A 17,025-nucleotide genomic window follows, 5' to 3' on the forward strand; every position below is an offset into this window, starting at 1 on the left:
CGCAATTCAAGCATCCATTCAAAAACTGGAAAGAACTCAAATACAAAAGCTAACCTTACACATAAAGGAGCTAGAGAAAAAACAGCAAATAGATCCTACACCCAAGAGAAGAAGGGAGTTAATAAAGATTCGAGCAGAACTCAACGAAATCGAGACCAGAAGAACTGTGGAACAGATCAACAGAACCAGGAGTTGGTTCTTTGAAAGAATTAATAAGATAGATAAACCATTAGCCAGCCTTATTAAAAAGAAGAGAGAGAAGACTCAAATCAAGAGGATACTTTAGCACTTTGGCAGAAGAGGTAAAATGCCAAAGGCTTTTTTTTTTTTTTTAAGATTTTATTTATTTATTCATGAGAGAGGCAGAGACATAGGTAGAGACATAGAGGGAGAGGCAGGCTCCCTGAGGGGAGCTCAATGAGGTACTCAACCCCTGGACCCCAGCATCAAAACCTGAGCCAAAGGCAGATGCTCAACCACTGAGCCACCCAGGAGCCCCCCCAAAAGGCTTTTTGATTTACATAAAAATTAGAGAATTAGTTTCTTAAATAGAAATAAGTAATAAATACTGAGACAGGAGGAGTGTTTGGAAATGTATTTACTTTAGTAATCAAGTGCATTTTGGTGATCAGGTAATCAGAGTGCATCCGTAAGTAGAGTCTTAATTCAGAATAACTTCATATTTGATAGTTTTCATACTAGTATATTTTTTATATGAGCAGTCATCTGATTTATAACAAGATGTAACAATATTTAAAATGTTACAAAATATCAATTTCAAAACAACATAAAAATGAGTATATTTAACCATAAATTAAACTCATGACAGAGCAAACGGGTAAGAAGAATAATTCATACTATAACATACTGCTAACATGAGCTGGCAACAGAGAAAGTTAGTAAAAGAAGGCAGAGAAAATCTATCTTTTAGGAATTAGAACCAAGGGGCTTCATAATCAATTGGCATCTGCTCAATATTGTACCTATGGTTAGAAATGTACATTATGGGAACCCCAGGGATATTCTGGATCCTTTGTTTAGGGTCCCAGTCAACTGTGGCCATAATGTAACACTTGTGCTGAGTTACTCTGTACGAAGCAGTCATCTGCATGGGTTCCTTTGTGTGTGCATAGCAATTGTTCAAATCTTGGATTCTTGGCCATCACTCAATACTTTTGCCCCAGTTTCTCAATTTCAGCCATTACACAATTATATACAAGGGATACACTTGGTATACAGACAGTCCATCACTGACTGTACTAAGTCTAGTTTGGCTTTAATGGAAAAATTGATAAAGTTGATATCTACCAGGATGTGGTAAGGTGGGCCTGGCTGTGTGTAATATTGGAAGAATAAGCAGGAAGGATGTTGGGGGGACTTCCCTTTCCTTGAGTATACTGGGATCTTTCTTTTCTTTCTTTTTAGATTTTAATCTATCCTTCTCTTTAAGCCTCTGATCTTGGAGACTAAGCATTTGCTTCATGTTCACATACTCTCTTCCTGTCTTTTGCTTCCCCATGTTTATGCCACATTCTTGTTTCTTCCCTCATACTAGAATTTTTCATTTATTTTAATCACCCCTCAGTGATATTCTTTTGGGAGATGGAAATAAAATGACAATTGTTTATATATGTGTTCTCTTTCTTCAAGGTGAAACAAAATCATATGTCATATTGTATGATTTGGAAGACACTCAAAAAAAAAAAAGGAAGACACTCTAACTCTGCATACTCTGCATTTCAGAGTTACGATATGATCTTCTATCATTAAGGTTCTAAATTTTTGTACACAAAAATAGGAAAAAATAAACGAATAAAAATGAACTCAACATTGCAAGTTAGAAAAATGTTCATTTTCTGAAAATAATTGTAAAAATTTTTTATTTAAACCTCACAACATAAAACTAGTTGCAAAAAAGAAAATCATCCTACAATCTATGGGAAAATAAAACATAGTTGAATGGAAAAGAGCTAAAGCTTTCAGTCTAAATTATATTCATTTCTTATTTTTGTGTAATTTATTAGAAGAATCTTCAGGCAAAAAGAGCCTCCTTTTCCTTCCATATATGTTTTCCCTTTAATAATTTGTTCCATGTTTGTGTATGTATATGTGTGTATAAACCAAAATGGAAGTCTTTTAAAAGACATGTTTAGGAAGCAAAATTGACTTCTCTAAAATCTTGTAGAAAGTGAAACAAACATCCTAGAATTTTAAATTTTAAATTAAATATTTTAAATCTATCATTCTACTGTTAAGGAATTAATTTTAAATGTGATTACTCTAATGCCATAGAGTAGTGATTCAATACTGTTGTCTTTTTGTTTCTGTAGATGGCATTCATTTATTTCATCGACAATAGTACATAGCGTTTTGAGAAAGGGTTTTGTTGGACAGACCTAGGGTTTCTGCTTTTACCACTTACAGTGTGTGACCTTGACATGCCATTGGTGACATGCGACTAATAATTGCCTGCCTCTTGGGGCTGTGTGAGAGGGAAATGAGGTGATGACTTGTATCATGTTTAACTCATGGTAAAGGCTTAATAAATGTTAGCTTTTGGAATTATTATTACCTTACCAAACAGTGCTAATATTTGTTTATATATATTTGTTATTTAAATTATGATGCTTTTAAAAAAGAATGTCAGGAACTTACAGTCTAGGGATGTGAAAAGGTTGTTTTTGATACAGAGGTAGTACAGGTATGGAAGGAGGAAGATCCATTATTAGTTATTCATTAAATTGTATACTTAAGTTATTTGACTTCTATTTTAAAATGTTTTCAACAAATTTTCAATAGGTTGAATTTATTTTTCCTGGCTTTCTATCTTAGGTAATATTTAGAAAAGAGTCTGGCACATAATAAATAGTAGTACATATTTATTTAATAAATGAATTAAAATAAATGAATAATTTAATAAATAAATTAATTAAGTAGTAAATATTTATTTAATAAATTTATTTAATAAATGAATTAATAAATAATTAAAAGAGTGTTCCTTTTCATTTATACCAATCTTTACTAAGTACAGTATCATCAAATATTTTTTTCATGCATCAGATTTTTTTTTTTGCCAAGTATCTATAGTTGGAAAGGAATTTGCATTGTTAAAAGGTATTTGGCTTTCAAATTTTATTACAGTTGTTTATTTTTTTCAGCTTTCTTGTTTTCGTGTGTATAGAACCCTGGCTTGGCCAATTTGAATTGCCACAGTAATAATAAGAACTAACATTTCTTAATCTTAAATCCTATCCTACTAAATCTTCACAGTAAGATTTAGGATCTGAAAAGTAAAGTTAATGAAAGTAAGTAACTTGCTTATATTACAGAGCTTGTAGTCAAGCTACAATTTGAATCAAGACCCAGGGTTTTAACCACAATTCTGAAATGCAAAATCAGATTGGGGACAACTTTTTGTGTTAAAGATGAGCATTAAATTAAAATTTAGTTCATAATGGTATATGTTTTATATTATTTAGAATGTGAAAATTGTGATGTATTTAGAATTTTACTTTTAACTGAAATAGAAAGTATTTCCATTTTAAGCTTGTATCTCATTTTCTCAAAGTATTTGTGTATCAGAGACTGTTTTGAAAAAAATTTTTTTTCCTGAATTTAATTCTTTTCTTGCAACAGAGAAGATGATTAAGATATAGGCAGACACACACACACACACACACATGACCAGTAGCCAACTGGTCTGTATAAGAGGGATGCAGTGGGCACAACAATAGCTCCCCAAAGAAGTCCTTCTTATCCTTGGAGCCTGTGAATATGTTGTTACCTGGCAAGAGGGAATTAAAGTTGCAGGTGGAATAAGGTTGCCAACCAGCTCACCTTAAAATAAGGAGATTATCCAAGTGGGCCCAATGTAAGGGTTCCTAAGAATCCTTAGGAAGGAGACAAAAGAATCAGAACCAGAGAGGACATTGTGAGAAATATTCAACTGGCCATTGCTGGCTTTGAAGATGGAAGGGAGGGCAATAGTATTCAGTGAAGTAGGTGAGACTTTAAGAGCTAGAAAGGCAAAGAAATAGATTCTTCCCTAGAGCATCCAGAAGGAACACAGCCCTGCTGACATCCTGACTTTAGTCCAGGGAGATGCTTTTTGGACTTTAGACTTCCGAAACTATGAGGTGATAAATTTGCATTGTTTTAAGCCACTAAAACAAAACAAACCAACAAACAAAAACAATATGGGCAGAGACAGAGTAGCTGAGAAGTTACTCTTTATAGGAGATAAAATTTGATTTAAACTCTTCCTGTGTAATTTGGAATGCATGGCTGGCTCAGTCCCTTGAGCGTGTGACTCTTGATCTTGTAGTCATAAGTTCAAGCCCCATGTTGGGTATAGAGATCACTTAAAAGACTAAAAAATAAAAAACCAATCCTATGAAATAGTTACTGTCTCTATTTAAAATAAATAAAATCTTTCTGTTAAATTTAATGATATATTATTTAAAAACAGCCTTTACCAAAATATAAAAGCATAAAGATTGTCCATATGAATACTATATGAAATAGACTTGTTTGTAGAATGAAATTTTATATTGAACCTGATTTTTAAATTACTGATTCAATATATTGATATGCTTTCATTCTTATAAATAGTTGAGGGAGTCTTAGAAGAGTTTCTACAAATTAATAACTCTGGAATTTTTAGATAAAACATTTTTAAATTTCATTAGAAATAATTTTAATATATTATAAAAATGGGTACCTCATGATCTAAAAAATTAGTCCAAAGAATCATAAATTTTCATTAGAAATAATTTTAATATGTTATAAAAATGGGTACCTCATGATCTAAAAAATTAGTCCAAAGAATCAGAAATCTTAAAGAGATTTTCTTTACATCTAATTGTTTTTAAAGATTTTATTTATTTATTCATGAGAGATACAGGCAGAGGCAGAGGCAGGCTTCTTGCAGGGAGCCGGATATGAGACTCGATCCTGGAACTCTGGGATCATGCCCTGAGTCAAAGGCAGACCCTCAATCACTTAGCCACCCAGGTGTCCCCTTTACATCTAATTTTATGAGCTAGGGGCAGCATTCCTGTATTAAAAATTTATCTAAAAAAGCAGTCTCTAGATATGTACTTAGGTAGTTCAAATTCTGATTTGTACTCTAAAGTAAAAGAAATAGTTTTAAGTGAATGGAAAGGATAATATAATTCTATGGATAATATAATCCACATACTTTGATCTATGGCTTTTTGACATTATTTTAGTGGGCATTGATGAACACACTTGATTTCAGATTTTTTTAAAGATTTTATTTATTTATTCATGAGAGACACAGAGAGAGAGAGAGAGAGGCAGAGACACAGGCAGAGGGAGAGGCAGGCTCTATGCAGGGAGCCCGACACGGGACTCGATCCTGGGTCTCTAGGATCACACCCCAGGATGCAGGCAGCACCAAACCGCTGCACCACCAGGGCTGCCTGATTTCAGAGTTTTCTTAATTCTGATTCTTAGTTGTTCCCTTAATTAGTCTATGATTGCCACTTGAATTTTACATATTTCGGTAGATTTCCAAGAAAATTAATAGCAGCCACAATTATATATGTATATGTTTTTTGATATAAAATAGAAGCTTTTGATTGGACTCAACAGAATCATACATCTTTTGGGTCATATTCATGAAGCTTCTCCTGCATGCATATAGCTGTTACCTTCTTTGGTTTCAGATAAACCTATTGAAGACAAAAATGGTAGAACTCTCATGAGGCTATTGGAATTTCCATTTCAAGAAGTAAGAGTTAATAAAGGCAAACACAAATTAGTCTAATGGGTATTCAGTTTTTGCTTGGTGGCTTTCAGAGTGACTTGCCACTTTACAAAGGGGCAAAGAGACTAACAGATGGTAAACCTGTGAGTTGCAACCTCTGCTTTTGCCCCTCAGTGTCATCACATGAGTCACAGTCTTTAAGACTTTGTCCCCAAGGCTTAATTCCCCTAGGAATTCTCTGGTCCTATTAATAGGAAGCTGACTCTTGTTGTGTCTAAGCATAATATTAGCCTATTTTCCTTTTTTTTTTTTTTTTTAAAAGGAAATGTCATATTAGCCTTAGAGATCACGGGTACTAACATGTTCATTGGTCAGCCTTTTCTGAAAAGAGTAATAATGGGAAGTGAGAAAATAAGCTCTGTGAAAGGAGTATGCTAAGCTAACATAATTAACAATCTTTTAGTTATTGTAGTGATTATTTTCTTAAAGGTTATTATTGTTTGATTTGAATTCAAATTGAATACATAATAATTCTTTTTTTGCCACTAAAAAAACTGATAAAAGATGATTTGGAGTTCCAAATTTTCCATGTGGAGGGGAGATTTATTAGGATATGAAAAATATTTAATTTACATGTTTCTTTCACAGATATTCCAGACCAAGATTCTAGCTAGGAATAAACCTTTGAAAGGACAGAAAATTTTTTGCTAAGTCTAAAGAAAATTGTTAGTTGCTGTACAAAAAATATGTTGTGTACAGTTTCCACATTTGAGATCTTTGAAAATTGAATCCATCTTGGACCTTAGCCATTTGTTACTGAAAGTACAAGAAAAACATTAATGTGGATATGTTTCATGGAGTCCTAGGATTGGGAGGGCTTTAGAGATAATATAATCTAATTTTTTCATGTTTTAGATGAGGAAATTGATACCCAGTGAGGCTTAGTGACCTAAGGAAGGTCACAGATTTGCAGTGCTGAGATGTCTTCACAGACCTCTGTAACCTATACCATGCATCTTAACGTCAGTATCAGTGTAAAACTCAGTCTCTAGGTATCTGCTATAGCACAAAACCATTTTATTTAATATTTATATCCAAGTTAAGTTTAGGTTTCTTGCCCTTGCTAGGACACAGTCTTTGTTTTGTTTTGTTTTAGTTGCCAGATATACTAGTGAATTTTTGTACTTAAAATTTTTTAGAATAAGAAAAAAGTGTCAGAAGCTCTGTGTCTTTATTATATATTCTCTAGAAACAGAGAAAATGGCATCTAACTTTGTGCAAATGTTAAGTAAAATGTAATTAAATTGTATTTGTGGAATAATGAGTTCTGAGCCAGTAATAGCTCTGGGAACTGAAGCTCATTTATAGACTGTTTCCTAAAGCTAAGTACTCAATGTACCCTTCAGACAGCAGAAATGTCTGCAAGATACCGGACATCATCTGGAAAGATACAGGAAACAAAACAGAAAGCATTTTCTACCTTTATACAAAATTACAATGCATGAAACATTACCCCTGAAAATAGACTTTTGTTTTGATGACCACTTCTTTAAGAAAAATGAACTTGAACTAGAGAAGTTATTCTAGACAATAAAATAACCACTGAGTTGGTCAAGTAGGAGAGGGTATTGCCAGCATGAAATGAGAAAATGATTAGTATTCTTAGAAAATTGAAGCCAATAGTGTTTTTTTATGTGTATATATTTTTTTTATTGGAGTTCAATTTGCCAACATACAGTATAACACCCAGTGCTCATCCTGTCAGGTGCTCCCCTCAGTGCCCATCACCCAGTCACCCCATCCCCCACCCACATCCCTTTCCACTACCTCTTGTTTGTTTCCCAGAGTTAGGAGCCTCTCATATTTTGTCACTCTCTCTGATTTTTCCCCACTCATTTTCTCTTCTTTCCCCTATAATCCTTTTCACTATTTTTTATATTCCCCATATGAGTGACACCAAATAATGATTGTCCTTCTCCGATTGATTTACTTTACTCAGCATAATACCCTCCAGTTCCATCCATGTCAAAGCAAATGGTGGGTATTCGTTGTTTCTAATGGCTGAGTAATATTCCATTGTATATATAGACCACATCTTCTTTATCCATTCATCTTTCAATGGACACTGAGGCTCCTGAAGCCAATAGTGTTTTAAACATAAAGCAATCATCAAGTGAGTAGACACTATAAAAAAATGAAGAGGGTGTCTATTTATCAAATTTAGCAATGCTAGAATGATCAGACATTTTAAAAAGTTTATCACATAGAAGTTTAGAAAAGGGAGTACTATCCCCCAAAAGAGGTGGCCACTTTTAAACTCAGTATCCCAACTCTCAGGTAAGAATGAAGAATTTTAAAAGATTTGATAAACTCATGGATATTTTATTCATATGAATTGAGAGAATAAAAATATATGGTTGAGAACTTGTCCTTAACTTTTTGCAGTTCAAGGAAAACACTTCATGTGGTTGTAGTAGATCAAGATCCAGACTCAGGGTGAAAATTCTTATGATCAAAGCCAAACTTTTTCATATCCCTCACCCCCACTCCCAGTATTTATTAAGAGCAATCTTCAGTTGTTTAAAACTAGAGGGAAAAATTATATTAATTGAAAGTTTAGTGTTCATGTTAAAAACCATACAAATGTTAAGCAGCAAAGCAAAAAGCCAGGAAGATGAGTAAATCAAATGCCATCCGTATGATGCTTCTTGCATCCCAGGGCTTAGTTGAGCATCTGACTCTTGGTTTTAGCTTAGGTCATGGTCTCAGGGTCATGAGATCAAGTTCTCCCTGCTTGGCACTGGGTCTGCATGAGATTCTCTCTCTCCCTGTGTCCCTCCCTCCACTCATGTACTCTTTCTTAGAAATAAATTTTAAAAATCTTAAAAAAAAAAGGAATTCTACATCCCAATTATATAAAAGCCCGAGCAAAAGCGGAGTTCCACAGAAATTAAACTGCAGTCCTGCTTAGTTGGAAGGGCAGGGGGAAGGAGACGAGAAGACTCTGTGCTGAGTGCAGAGCCCAACATTGGGCTTAATCTCAGAACCTTGAGATCTTGACCTGAGCCAAAATCAAGAGTTGGACATTTAACTGACTGAGCCACCCAGGCGTCCCTCTTTTAGATCGTTTTACCTAATTTTGGACTCTGAAATGTCCTAGAAAAGTCTAAAGCATTCAGTTGAATGTCTGTAAGATTTCTCTGTATTTGCTGTGTACCCAGAGAAACAAATTTTAGCATTTGATTTTTTGGGAAAAAAATCATTTTATGTTTTACTTGGTAGGAATAGAAATATACAGGTTGAGAGTCAACAAGCATTAACATTTTTGAAGAGTTAATATAAATGGAAAGAAGCTTATATGATTTATTTGAAATTCCTAACTTCTCTTTCAGGGATTTATGGCATTTATTGATAAGAGTTCCCTGATCTTTTCCTTCGAGAATGTAGATAATAAAGTATTACCCTGTAGAGATCATCCAGTTATATAATATTACTGTATTTGGGGGATTATACTATATTAAGATATAGTTCAGAACACTTTTTTCCTCTTGAGATTTACAGGAGAGAGACAAGTCTATGGAATGGATCTGAAACAAAGCTAATAATAGACTTGAATTTAATTAATTTGGGTAACTAAAAGTACACTGAACCTAATGAGATCTGGTACTTGGTTTTTCTAAGATGGATTATTCATGACTTTTTTTTTCCTCCTCTACTTCCCATAGGAAACCAGTTTCCTCCAATTGCAGCACAGGACCTTCCTTTTGTTTTAAAGGCTGGCTACCTTGAAAAACGCAGAAAAGGTAAACTAGAAGATTCTAAAAAAAAAAAAAATCTACAAATGGCTTAATCCTTACATAAAACATGAGTGCAGTATACATATGGAGCCAATATTCTCTTTAAGCGATTGAAGGAGTTTTAAAACTGTAGGAAAATCCGAATAACATTATCCCCACCACAAAATACAGTTTTTAGCTCTAATCAATTTTTGATAACAAAACATTTGGTCAGGTTTCTAGTTGCCAATCTTGGTTATTTGTAAATGACTCAGGAGCAGTTTCCTGCCTCTTCGAGGAAGGCTGAAGGCCATGACGGTGTTTTCAAGGATGGGATTTCTCCCCTTTATCCCACCCGGCTGAGCAGTAGGTTATCCTGCACCTGACCAGGCATATACCATGTCTGCTGTGGTTCATATCAAGCCTGGCATATTGTTTGCCATTTTCTGTTATTCATTCAGTGTTCCTCTCCATTGGCTCTGATAATCAGGAGTTGACCATATGGTCTCCTTCTTTCAGCACCAGTATATAATGGAAATGAAATATGGAGGTGGTGCTATATGGGAAACAGAAAGCAGAAAGTCTCTTCATTACCATTTTGTTTTTCTTGCAGGTAGTCCCTTTGGGCCTGTCTATTTATATTCCATTTGCTTTCCTTGGATTTCTTAGCTGAATTTTCAAGCTGAAAGAGATAATAGTAATCTAGGTCAGCTTTTCCCCTTCCCCTGCCCTTTTATAACATGAGTAAATGAAACCCAGATGAATCTGTTGTCTCAAAGCTGTATCGTCACATGCCCTCTAGACTGTCCCTGTCAGGAAAGTGTGTTAGCCGCCAGTGTAGCAGTCCTATCTCCACTTCACTTTATTCCTTTTAGCTTCGTTTTTGTTTGTCTCTTGGAGAAGAAGATACAAATTAATTTGTCACAGAATTTTAGTGCTAACAGAAACCTTAGAAATCATGTTAACAAACTTTCCCTTTTACAATAAGGAAATGGCATTACATTTATGTTGTATGTGTAATGTGTATTATCTAAACTGTTTCTTTTCCCCCCCTTATTGTAGATCACAGCTTCCTGGGATTTGAATGGCAGAAACGCTGGTGTGCTCTCAGTAAAACAGTATTCTATTATTATGGAAGTGATAAAGGTAGTATTGGTGTTCATTCATATCAACTTATACTGTAGGAGGGCTTTAGGGGCCATTATATACCTCCATTTTAGTACCAGAGTAAACTGAAGACAAAAAGAGAAAGAATAACTGAGAATTTCAATAATTATAGTCTAAGACTGACTTATAGTTCTATTTCACTATTTGCCAAATGCACCAAATTCCAGAATGCCCTAAAAGTTAACACAATTGTGTTTTACTGAATTAGAAAAGAGATGAAAATCTGTGTGGCTTTTCACTTTAGGAAATACTTATCATCCAAGGTATTGTAGAATTTCTAGAGAAGTTAAAAACCATTGTGGTTATGAGAATTTTGAAGGGAGGAGAAAACAGTATATTACTCTTTTAAATATTTTAAAGATTTTATTTATTTATTCATGAGAGACACAAAGAGAGGCAGAGACACAGGAAGAGGGAGAAGCAGGCTCCATGCAAGGAGCCCAATGTGGGACTCAACCCAGGAATCCGGGATCATTCCCTGAGCCAAAGGCAGACACTCAACCACTGAGCCACCCAGGTATCCCCTCTTTCAAATATTTTAAAAGAAAAATTTAGGTAAAATGAAATCTGTGCAACACCTTTCTCAGCTTCTTTTACATATTTAAATAACGACAGCAAACACCTCTATAGCGATTACTGTTCTAAGCACTTTAGCTATATTAACTGGGCTTACTACAACTCTGTGGGGTAGGTACTGTTATTAGCTCTTTTTATTTTACTGTTTGGAAAACTGAGGACAGAGAGGTTAAATAATTTTGGTCAGAGTCATAGAGCAGGTAAGTCGCAGATGTGGGAGTTAAGCCTAGGCATAATGATGAAGTCCATGCTTTAACCATTAATTTAGAAAGAGTAAGCTACATTCGTAACTTTACCTGCTAATTAATACATCTTTTAATCACAGCCAACGTAATTTTAAGGTCAGTATTTGAACAAATAAAGCCATAAAATATTGAAATTTAAAGAATATAAGCTTTCTTAGTTTTACTTTTTCCTAGGAAAACCAGGTCAGAAAGCAAAGTAAAGGTAGTATAGAAATAGCTAACATTCATTTCCAGAAAAGACACCTAAGGAGAAAAAAGGCATACAAATCCAATATCACTGAATATAAGATTTCCCATGGAATTGTTTGGAAATGTATGTTTCATTTGATATCGCTTGGAGTTTTTAGTTTTTTTCTTTATTATAAAACTATGCATATATGATTATTATATATATTTCAGATAAATTTGAATTATATAGGTGATGCTAGAAGTTGGTCTCACCTTTTGGCTAATGAAGTTAGCAAATTAAGAATTAATTTAGTGGCTAGTTTGCATTCTGACACTAATTTACAATATGTTTGAATGTAATAATGGCATCAGTGAAGTATAAACTATAGACAACTATCATCAGGCAGCCTTCTTCTGCTAAGGGTAAGTAGGTGATTTTGTCAGAAAATTTAAGCCTAAGTTCAGTTTTGATCACCATAGTCATAAACATACATGATTATGACAAATATAATTTTGGTACACAATTGTGAATTGAGATCATGATCTTACTTTTCCACAAAGAAATATCGTCTATTTCTTAAGACTAGGGGATGGAGGTTTCATATCCTTGTGACTCTGGTTCAGTTAGGTTTCTCATTTCTAATTTCTTTAAGACTCAGTGAATACTAATGTTTGTTTCCTCCATTCCTAGTCCTAACTGGGATATACACCTGTTAGATCAAAAATTAGCAAGAGTTTTCCCAAAACTTAAGGAATGTTTACATTTATTTCAAATAAGCATATTTATTTCAGTAAATAGATTCTAGTTATTTTGCGGAGGTATTAGTTAAATTCCTTTTTTCTGTTCTTATTTGACAAGAACTTATGGTAAGAATGATCTTTGTAATTTGTATTTTAACTTTTTTGGTACACTTAACCATCTGTACCATCACCGCTTTTTAAAAATTACTCTTCTAGTGTTCTTATTTTATGTAGATAGTTGAGGATGGTGTATCTTTCCACACAACTTTTCCCTGTTACTCTGAAGTAGCCATTGAATGTTCAGGTCTTTTTTTAGCAGTTCTTTTGGCAACTTTAGAATTTTTGGCCAGTTCTTTTTGGGACTCAGAAAACAGATCTGTTTTTAGACATTTTTTAATTGTTTGTTTGGCATGATCCTAATTTCCTTCCTTTGTATCTCTTTCTTTTTAGGAAAATGTACATGTCACGTGAAACTTTTTCTTTTGTGAAACCAGAAAGCCAATTTGTACAGCCTGGTTTATTATGTATGTGAATCATTTGCTTAAACTTTGGAAAGAGCTCTTTAGATATATGAGAAATGTAATCTTCCAACTAAGTAGGGTTTAGATAAATGGATTATAGAGGCACAGAAGGAGTTGATACCACTTACTAGGTTAAACTGTACTTTGTTACTGTTTGACAGATGCATAGTTCACATTTTATAACTTACTATGTGTGCCAAAAAACATTTTGACCCATCAGGATAGTAATGGCTTAGAAAGAGTAGTTCCAGCCTCTAGGGTAAATAATGCACTTACCTTTGTAACCATAAATAATATCTGTATTTATTATTCATGACCATTTGTAGCCCTTAAGATAGATAGATAGATAGATATAGATATAGATATAGATTTATTTTATCACTTTATGAAATCACATCCATCCTTTTTTCCCTTTCCTCTTCCTTTGATTGTCACAAATCCTATTCATCAAACTTCTTAGGTTTTAGCTATTCAGAGTACCATCAAGGTAGTCATTCATTCACTTACTCATTTCTTCACTTTTTATTGAATAAGTATTTATTGGATACTGGGTACTGGGGATTCAGAGATAATCCTGTCTTAGAGATCCTCCCCGTTTGAGTTTTGTGGGTATCAGTGAGAGGAAGAGGAAATCGTGAGATTAGAGGAGGGGCTGAGTAGGTAAACTGATCATTTCAATGCAGAACAGTAAGTGATTTAAATACAATGTCTTTGAATAAGAAGGGAGCAATGGCTAACTGCCTAAGGAAGTTAGGGATTACTTCCTTATGGAGAGGACCCTTCTCTGGGCCTTAAAGAATGAGTAGGAATTTGTCAGGTGAAGAAGGGGTAAAATGGGCATTCGAGGCAGGGGAACAGCTGAGATTCTGAGCTGTGAAAGCCCTCAGATGATGCCATGGTTGGAATTGAGTTAGAGCACAGAGTGAGTGAGGGAAGTGGGCCCACAGGGCTAAAGTGGATTTGAATCAGATTGACAAGAGCCTTATGAGAATAAGGGCTTTGCTAAATACTCTGTCTCAAACATGACCTTTAAGCATACGGCTCTACCACCAGATTTGGTTTTTAGGAAGCAATCATGATAGGCTTGTGGAGGATGAATTGGAATGGGTAGAGACTAGCTACTGAAGTAGGCAAGGCAGGAAAGGTTAGTAGTCACGGCTCCTGGGAGTCATACTAAGGATTTTTGTGCAGACTTTTCTGGCTCCAAAGCCATGTTCTTTCTACATCTTGGTTGTTATCAGCCCCTCTAATATGTGTATAAATGATAGCCCATTTAGGAACCTGTTCCAAAGTCATGGCTTTTGTTTTTTATTTTTTCTGTTTAACCTCTATATGATCTTGAATCAGCATTATGAACCTTATCTCTTCCCACTTTTTAGAGAGAAGTAGTTTATAGTATCTCTTTTATTCCTACTCAGCAGGTTTTGTTGCCCTAACCTCCACTGCCCAATTAAAGAAAATTCTAGTTGCCATTTAGTATGTGGCAGCTGCAAGTTATCTTTCGTCTTACCAAGTCTTCTAAAATGTTCATCAAAAGTTATTTATTATACCATATGTTTATAATTTTTTCATTGTAGTATCTTTTCAACATATAATAAAAGTCACTAAAGAATTGGACCTAATTTGTGCTTTTCTATACATTAATAATAATGAACTACCAGAAAGAGAAAAAAAATCAGTCTTATTCACAATTGTATCAGAAAGAATAAAATATCTAGGAATAAATTTAATCACAGAAGGGAAAGACCTACATATTGAAAACTATAAGACATTAATGAAAGAAATTGAAGAAGTCACAAATAAATAGAAAGATATTATGCGCTCATTGATTGGAAGAAGCAATAATGTTAAATGTCCATACTATGCAAAGAAATTACAGATTCGGTATAACCCTTATCAAAATTCCTATGGCATTTTTTAAAGAAATATAACAAACAATCCTAGAATTTGTATGAATCTACAAACAAACAAAAAAACAAATAGCCATAGCAACCTTGGGAAAGAATAAAGCTGGACGCATCACCTATCCTGATTTCAGACTATACTACAAAGTCAGAGTAATTAAAATAGTATGGTATTGGCATAAAAGCAGACACATAGATCAGTGAAACAGAATAAAGAGCCCCAAAATAAACCACACATATATGGTCAATTAATTTATGGCAGAGAAGCCAACAGTATACAATGAGGAAAATACAGTCTCTTCAATAAATGGTACTAGGAAAACTGGACAGCCACATGCAACAGAATAACTGGACCACTATCTTAACCATGCACAAAAAGTAACTCAAAATGTATTGAAGACTTGAAAGTAAGACCTGAAACCATAAAACTCCTAGAAGAAAAACAGGCTGTAAGCCCCTTGACATTGATCTTGGTGATGATTTTTTAGAATCTGACATCAAAAGCAAAAAGAACAAAAGCAAAAATAAATAAGTGGAACATGTCATACTAAATAGCTTCTGCTAAGCAAAAGAAACCATCAGCAAAAAGAAAGCCAACCCACTGAATGGGAAAATATTTGCAAATAATATATTTGATAAGATGTATAAAGAACTCCTATAACTCAGTAGCAAAAAAAAATCCGATTAAAAATAGATTTAAAAAATCTAATTAAAAAATTTACCAAAGAAGACATTCAGATGGCAACAGGTACATAAAAAGATGCTCAGCATCACGCATCATCAGGGAAATGCAAATCAAAACCACTATGAATATCACCTCACAGCTGTTAGAATGGGTGTCAGAAAGCAATAAATAATAAGTATTGGTAAGGTTGTGGAGAAAAGGGAACCCCTGTGCACTGTTCATGAGAATGTAAATTGGTGCAGCCACTATAGAAAACAGTATGGAGGTTCCTCAAGAAATTAAAAATAGAATTACTATATGATCCAGCAATTCCACTTTTGGGTATTTATCTGACGAAGATGAAAACACTAATTTGAAAAGATATATGCACTCCATGTTATCCACAGCATTATTTACACTAGCCAAGATGTGGAAACAACCTAAGTGTCCATTGATAGATAAATGGATAAACTGTGATTTATATATATATTTTTATTTATTTATATTTATATAAATGTATATAAATAAATATATATAAAATGTATAAATAATATATATACATACATATCCATACATATATATGTATATATATGAAATACATACAATGGAATATTATTCAGCCATAAAAAGAATGAAATCTTACTCTTTGCCACAACATGAGTAGATCTCAAGGGGCATTATGCTAAGTGAAATAAACAGAGAAAGACAAATACCACATGATCTCTCTTATATGTAGAATCTTAAGGAAATAAAGAAAAAAGATACCAAGCTCATAGGTATGAGAACAGATTGGTGGTTGCTAGTGGCTATTTAAAAAACTTATCATTTTGTTTGTGTGAAAAAGCATAGTAATATCTTTGTTATTCCTTAAGAAATAGCAGTAATTCTACTTACCAGAAATTATTCCAATTTTATAGACTTTTGGGCCTTTGCTATACAAGTATTAACTTTAAAGTTTATCACAATAAATATTAAATAAAAGGATGTATTTTCTGCTTTTATAATTAAGGGGCCCTGTGATGTGGAGGGAAGTTAATATGTACACCTGATATTTAGTGGAATTTCATTAACATGCAGAAATATTCAGGTACAAACCAAATCTTATTAAGGTTGTGATGATGACAGATCAGATTGGCTTGCAATAAAACAGAACACAGTTTGATTTAAGAATATATATATAGATTGAAAATATGTGTAGATTGAATGTAGGCATATTTTGGGTCAAACTGTATACTTTTATGTATCTACATAAATCTATTGATTGTAGATTTTCTTTGAACACATATGTGTTGGGTATTGTTAATGCATAATGGTATAATACATTGGCTCGGAGGAGTGAGCACAGAGGACTCATAAAATGGGATGATATGGAGGAGCCAGCTCACTGGGGCAGGAGGTGAGTGAGGACTTGAGAGCCGGGAAGGGAGGGGCAGGTTGTTAAATGCCCCAGGCTGGAATTTGGCCTTTCCTGTGTAAGGGACAGTTAATGTTTGTGAACATGGAAGGTGACTGGATGTCAAGAGAGACTCCAA

General features: G+C 34.0%; 1 protein-coding gene and 1 pseudogene across 5 annotated transcripts in view; one reads left to right on the forward strand and one right to left on the reverse strand.

The window, feature by feature from the left end:
* SKAP2 (src kinase associated phosphoprotein 2) overlaps positions 1-17,025 on the forward strand; it is a 179,264-nt gene that overhangs the window by 96,196 nt on the left and 66,043 nt on the right. For 4 of the 5 annotated variants that reach the window (XM_072783673.1, XM_072783674.1, XM_072783675.1 and 1 more), the window contains exons 5-6: positions 9,457-9,534; positions 10,570-10,653. In XM_072783673.1, the coding sequence (XP_072639774.1) occupies positions 9,457-9,534; positions 10,570-10,653 (162 nt within the window). Of the gene's footprint in view, positions 1-9,456; positions 9,535-10,569; positions 10,654-12,854; positions 12,929-17,025 lie in introns of all 5 variants that reach the window. The other variant, XM_072783677.1, reaches the window with a different exon arrangement.
* Positions 935-1,519, reverse strand: LOC140609468 (rRNA-processing protein FCF1 homolog pseudogene; annotated as a pseudogene).

Source organism: Canis lupus, chromosome 18 (genome assembly GCF_048164855.1).
Source record: "Canis lupus baileyi chromosome 18, mCanLup2.hap1, whole genome shotgun sequence".
In the NCBI taxonomy this organism is placed as follows: Eukaryota; Metazoa; Chordata; class Mammalia; order Carnivora; family Canidae; genus Canis; species Canis lupus.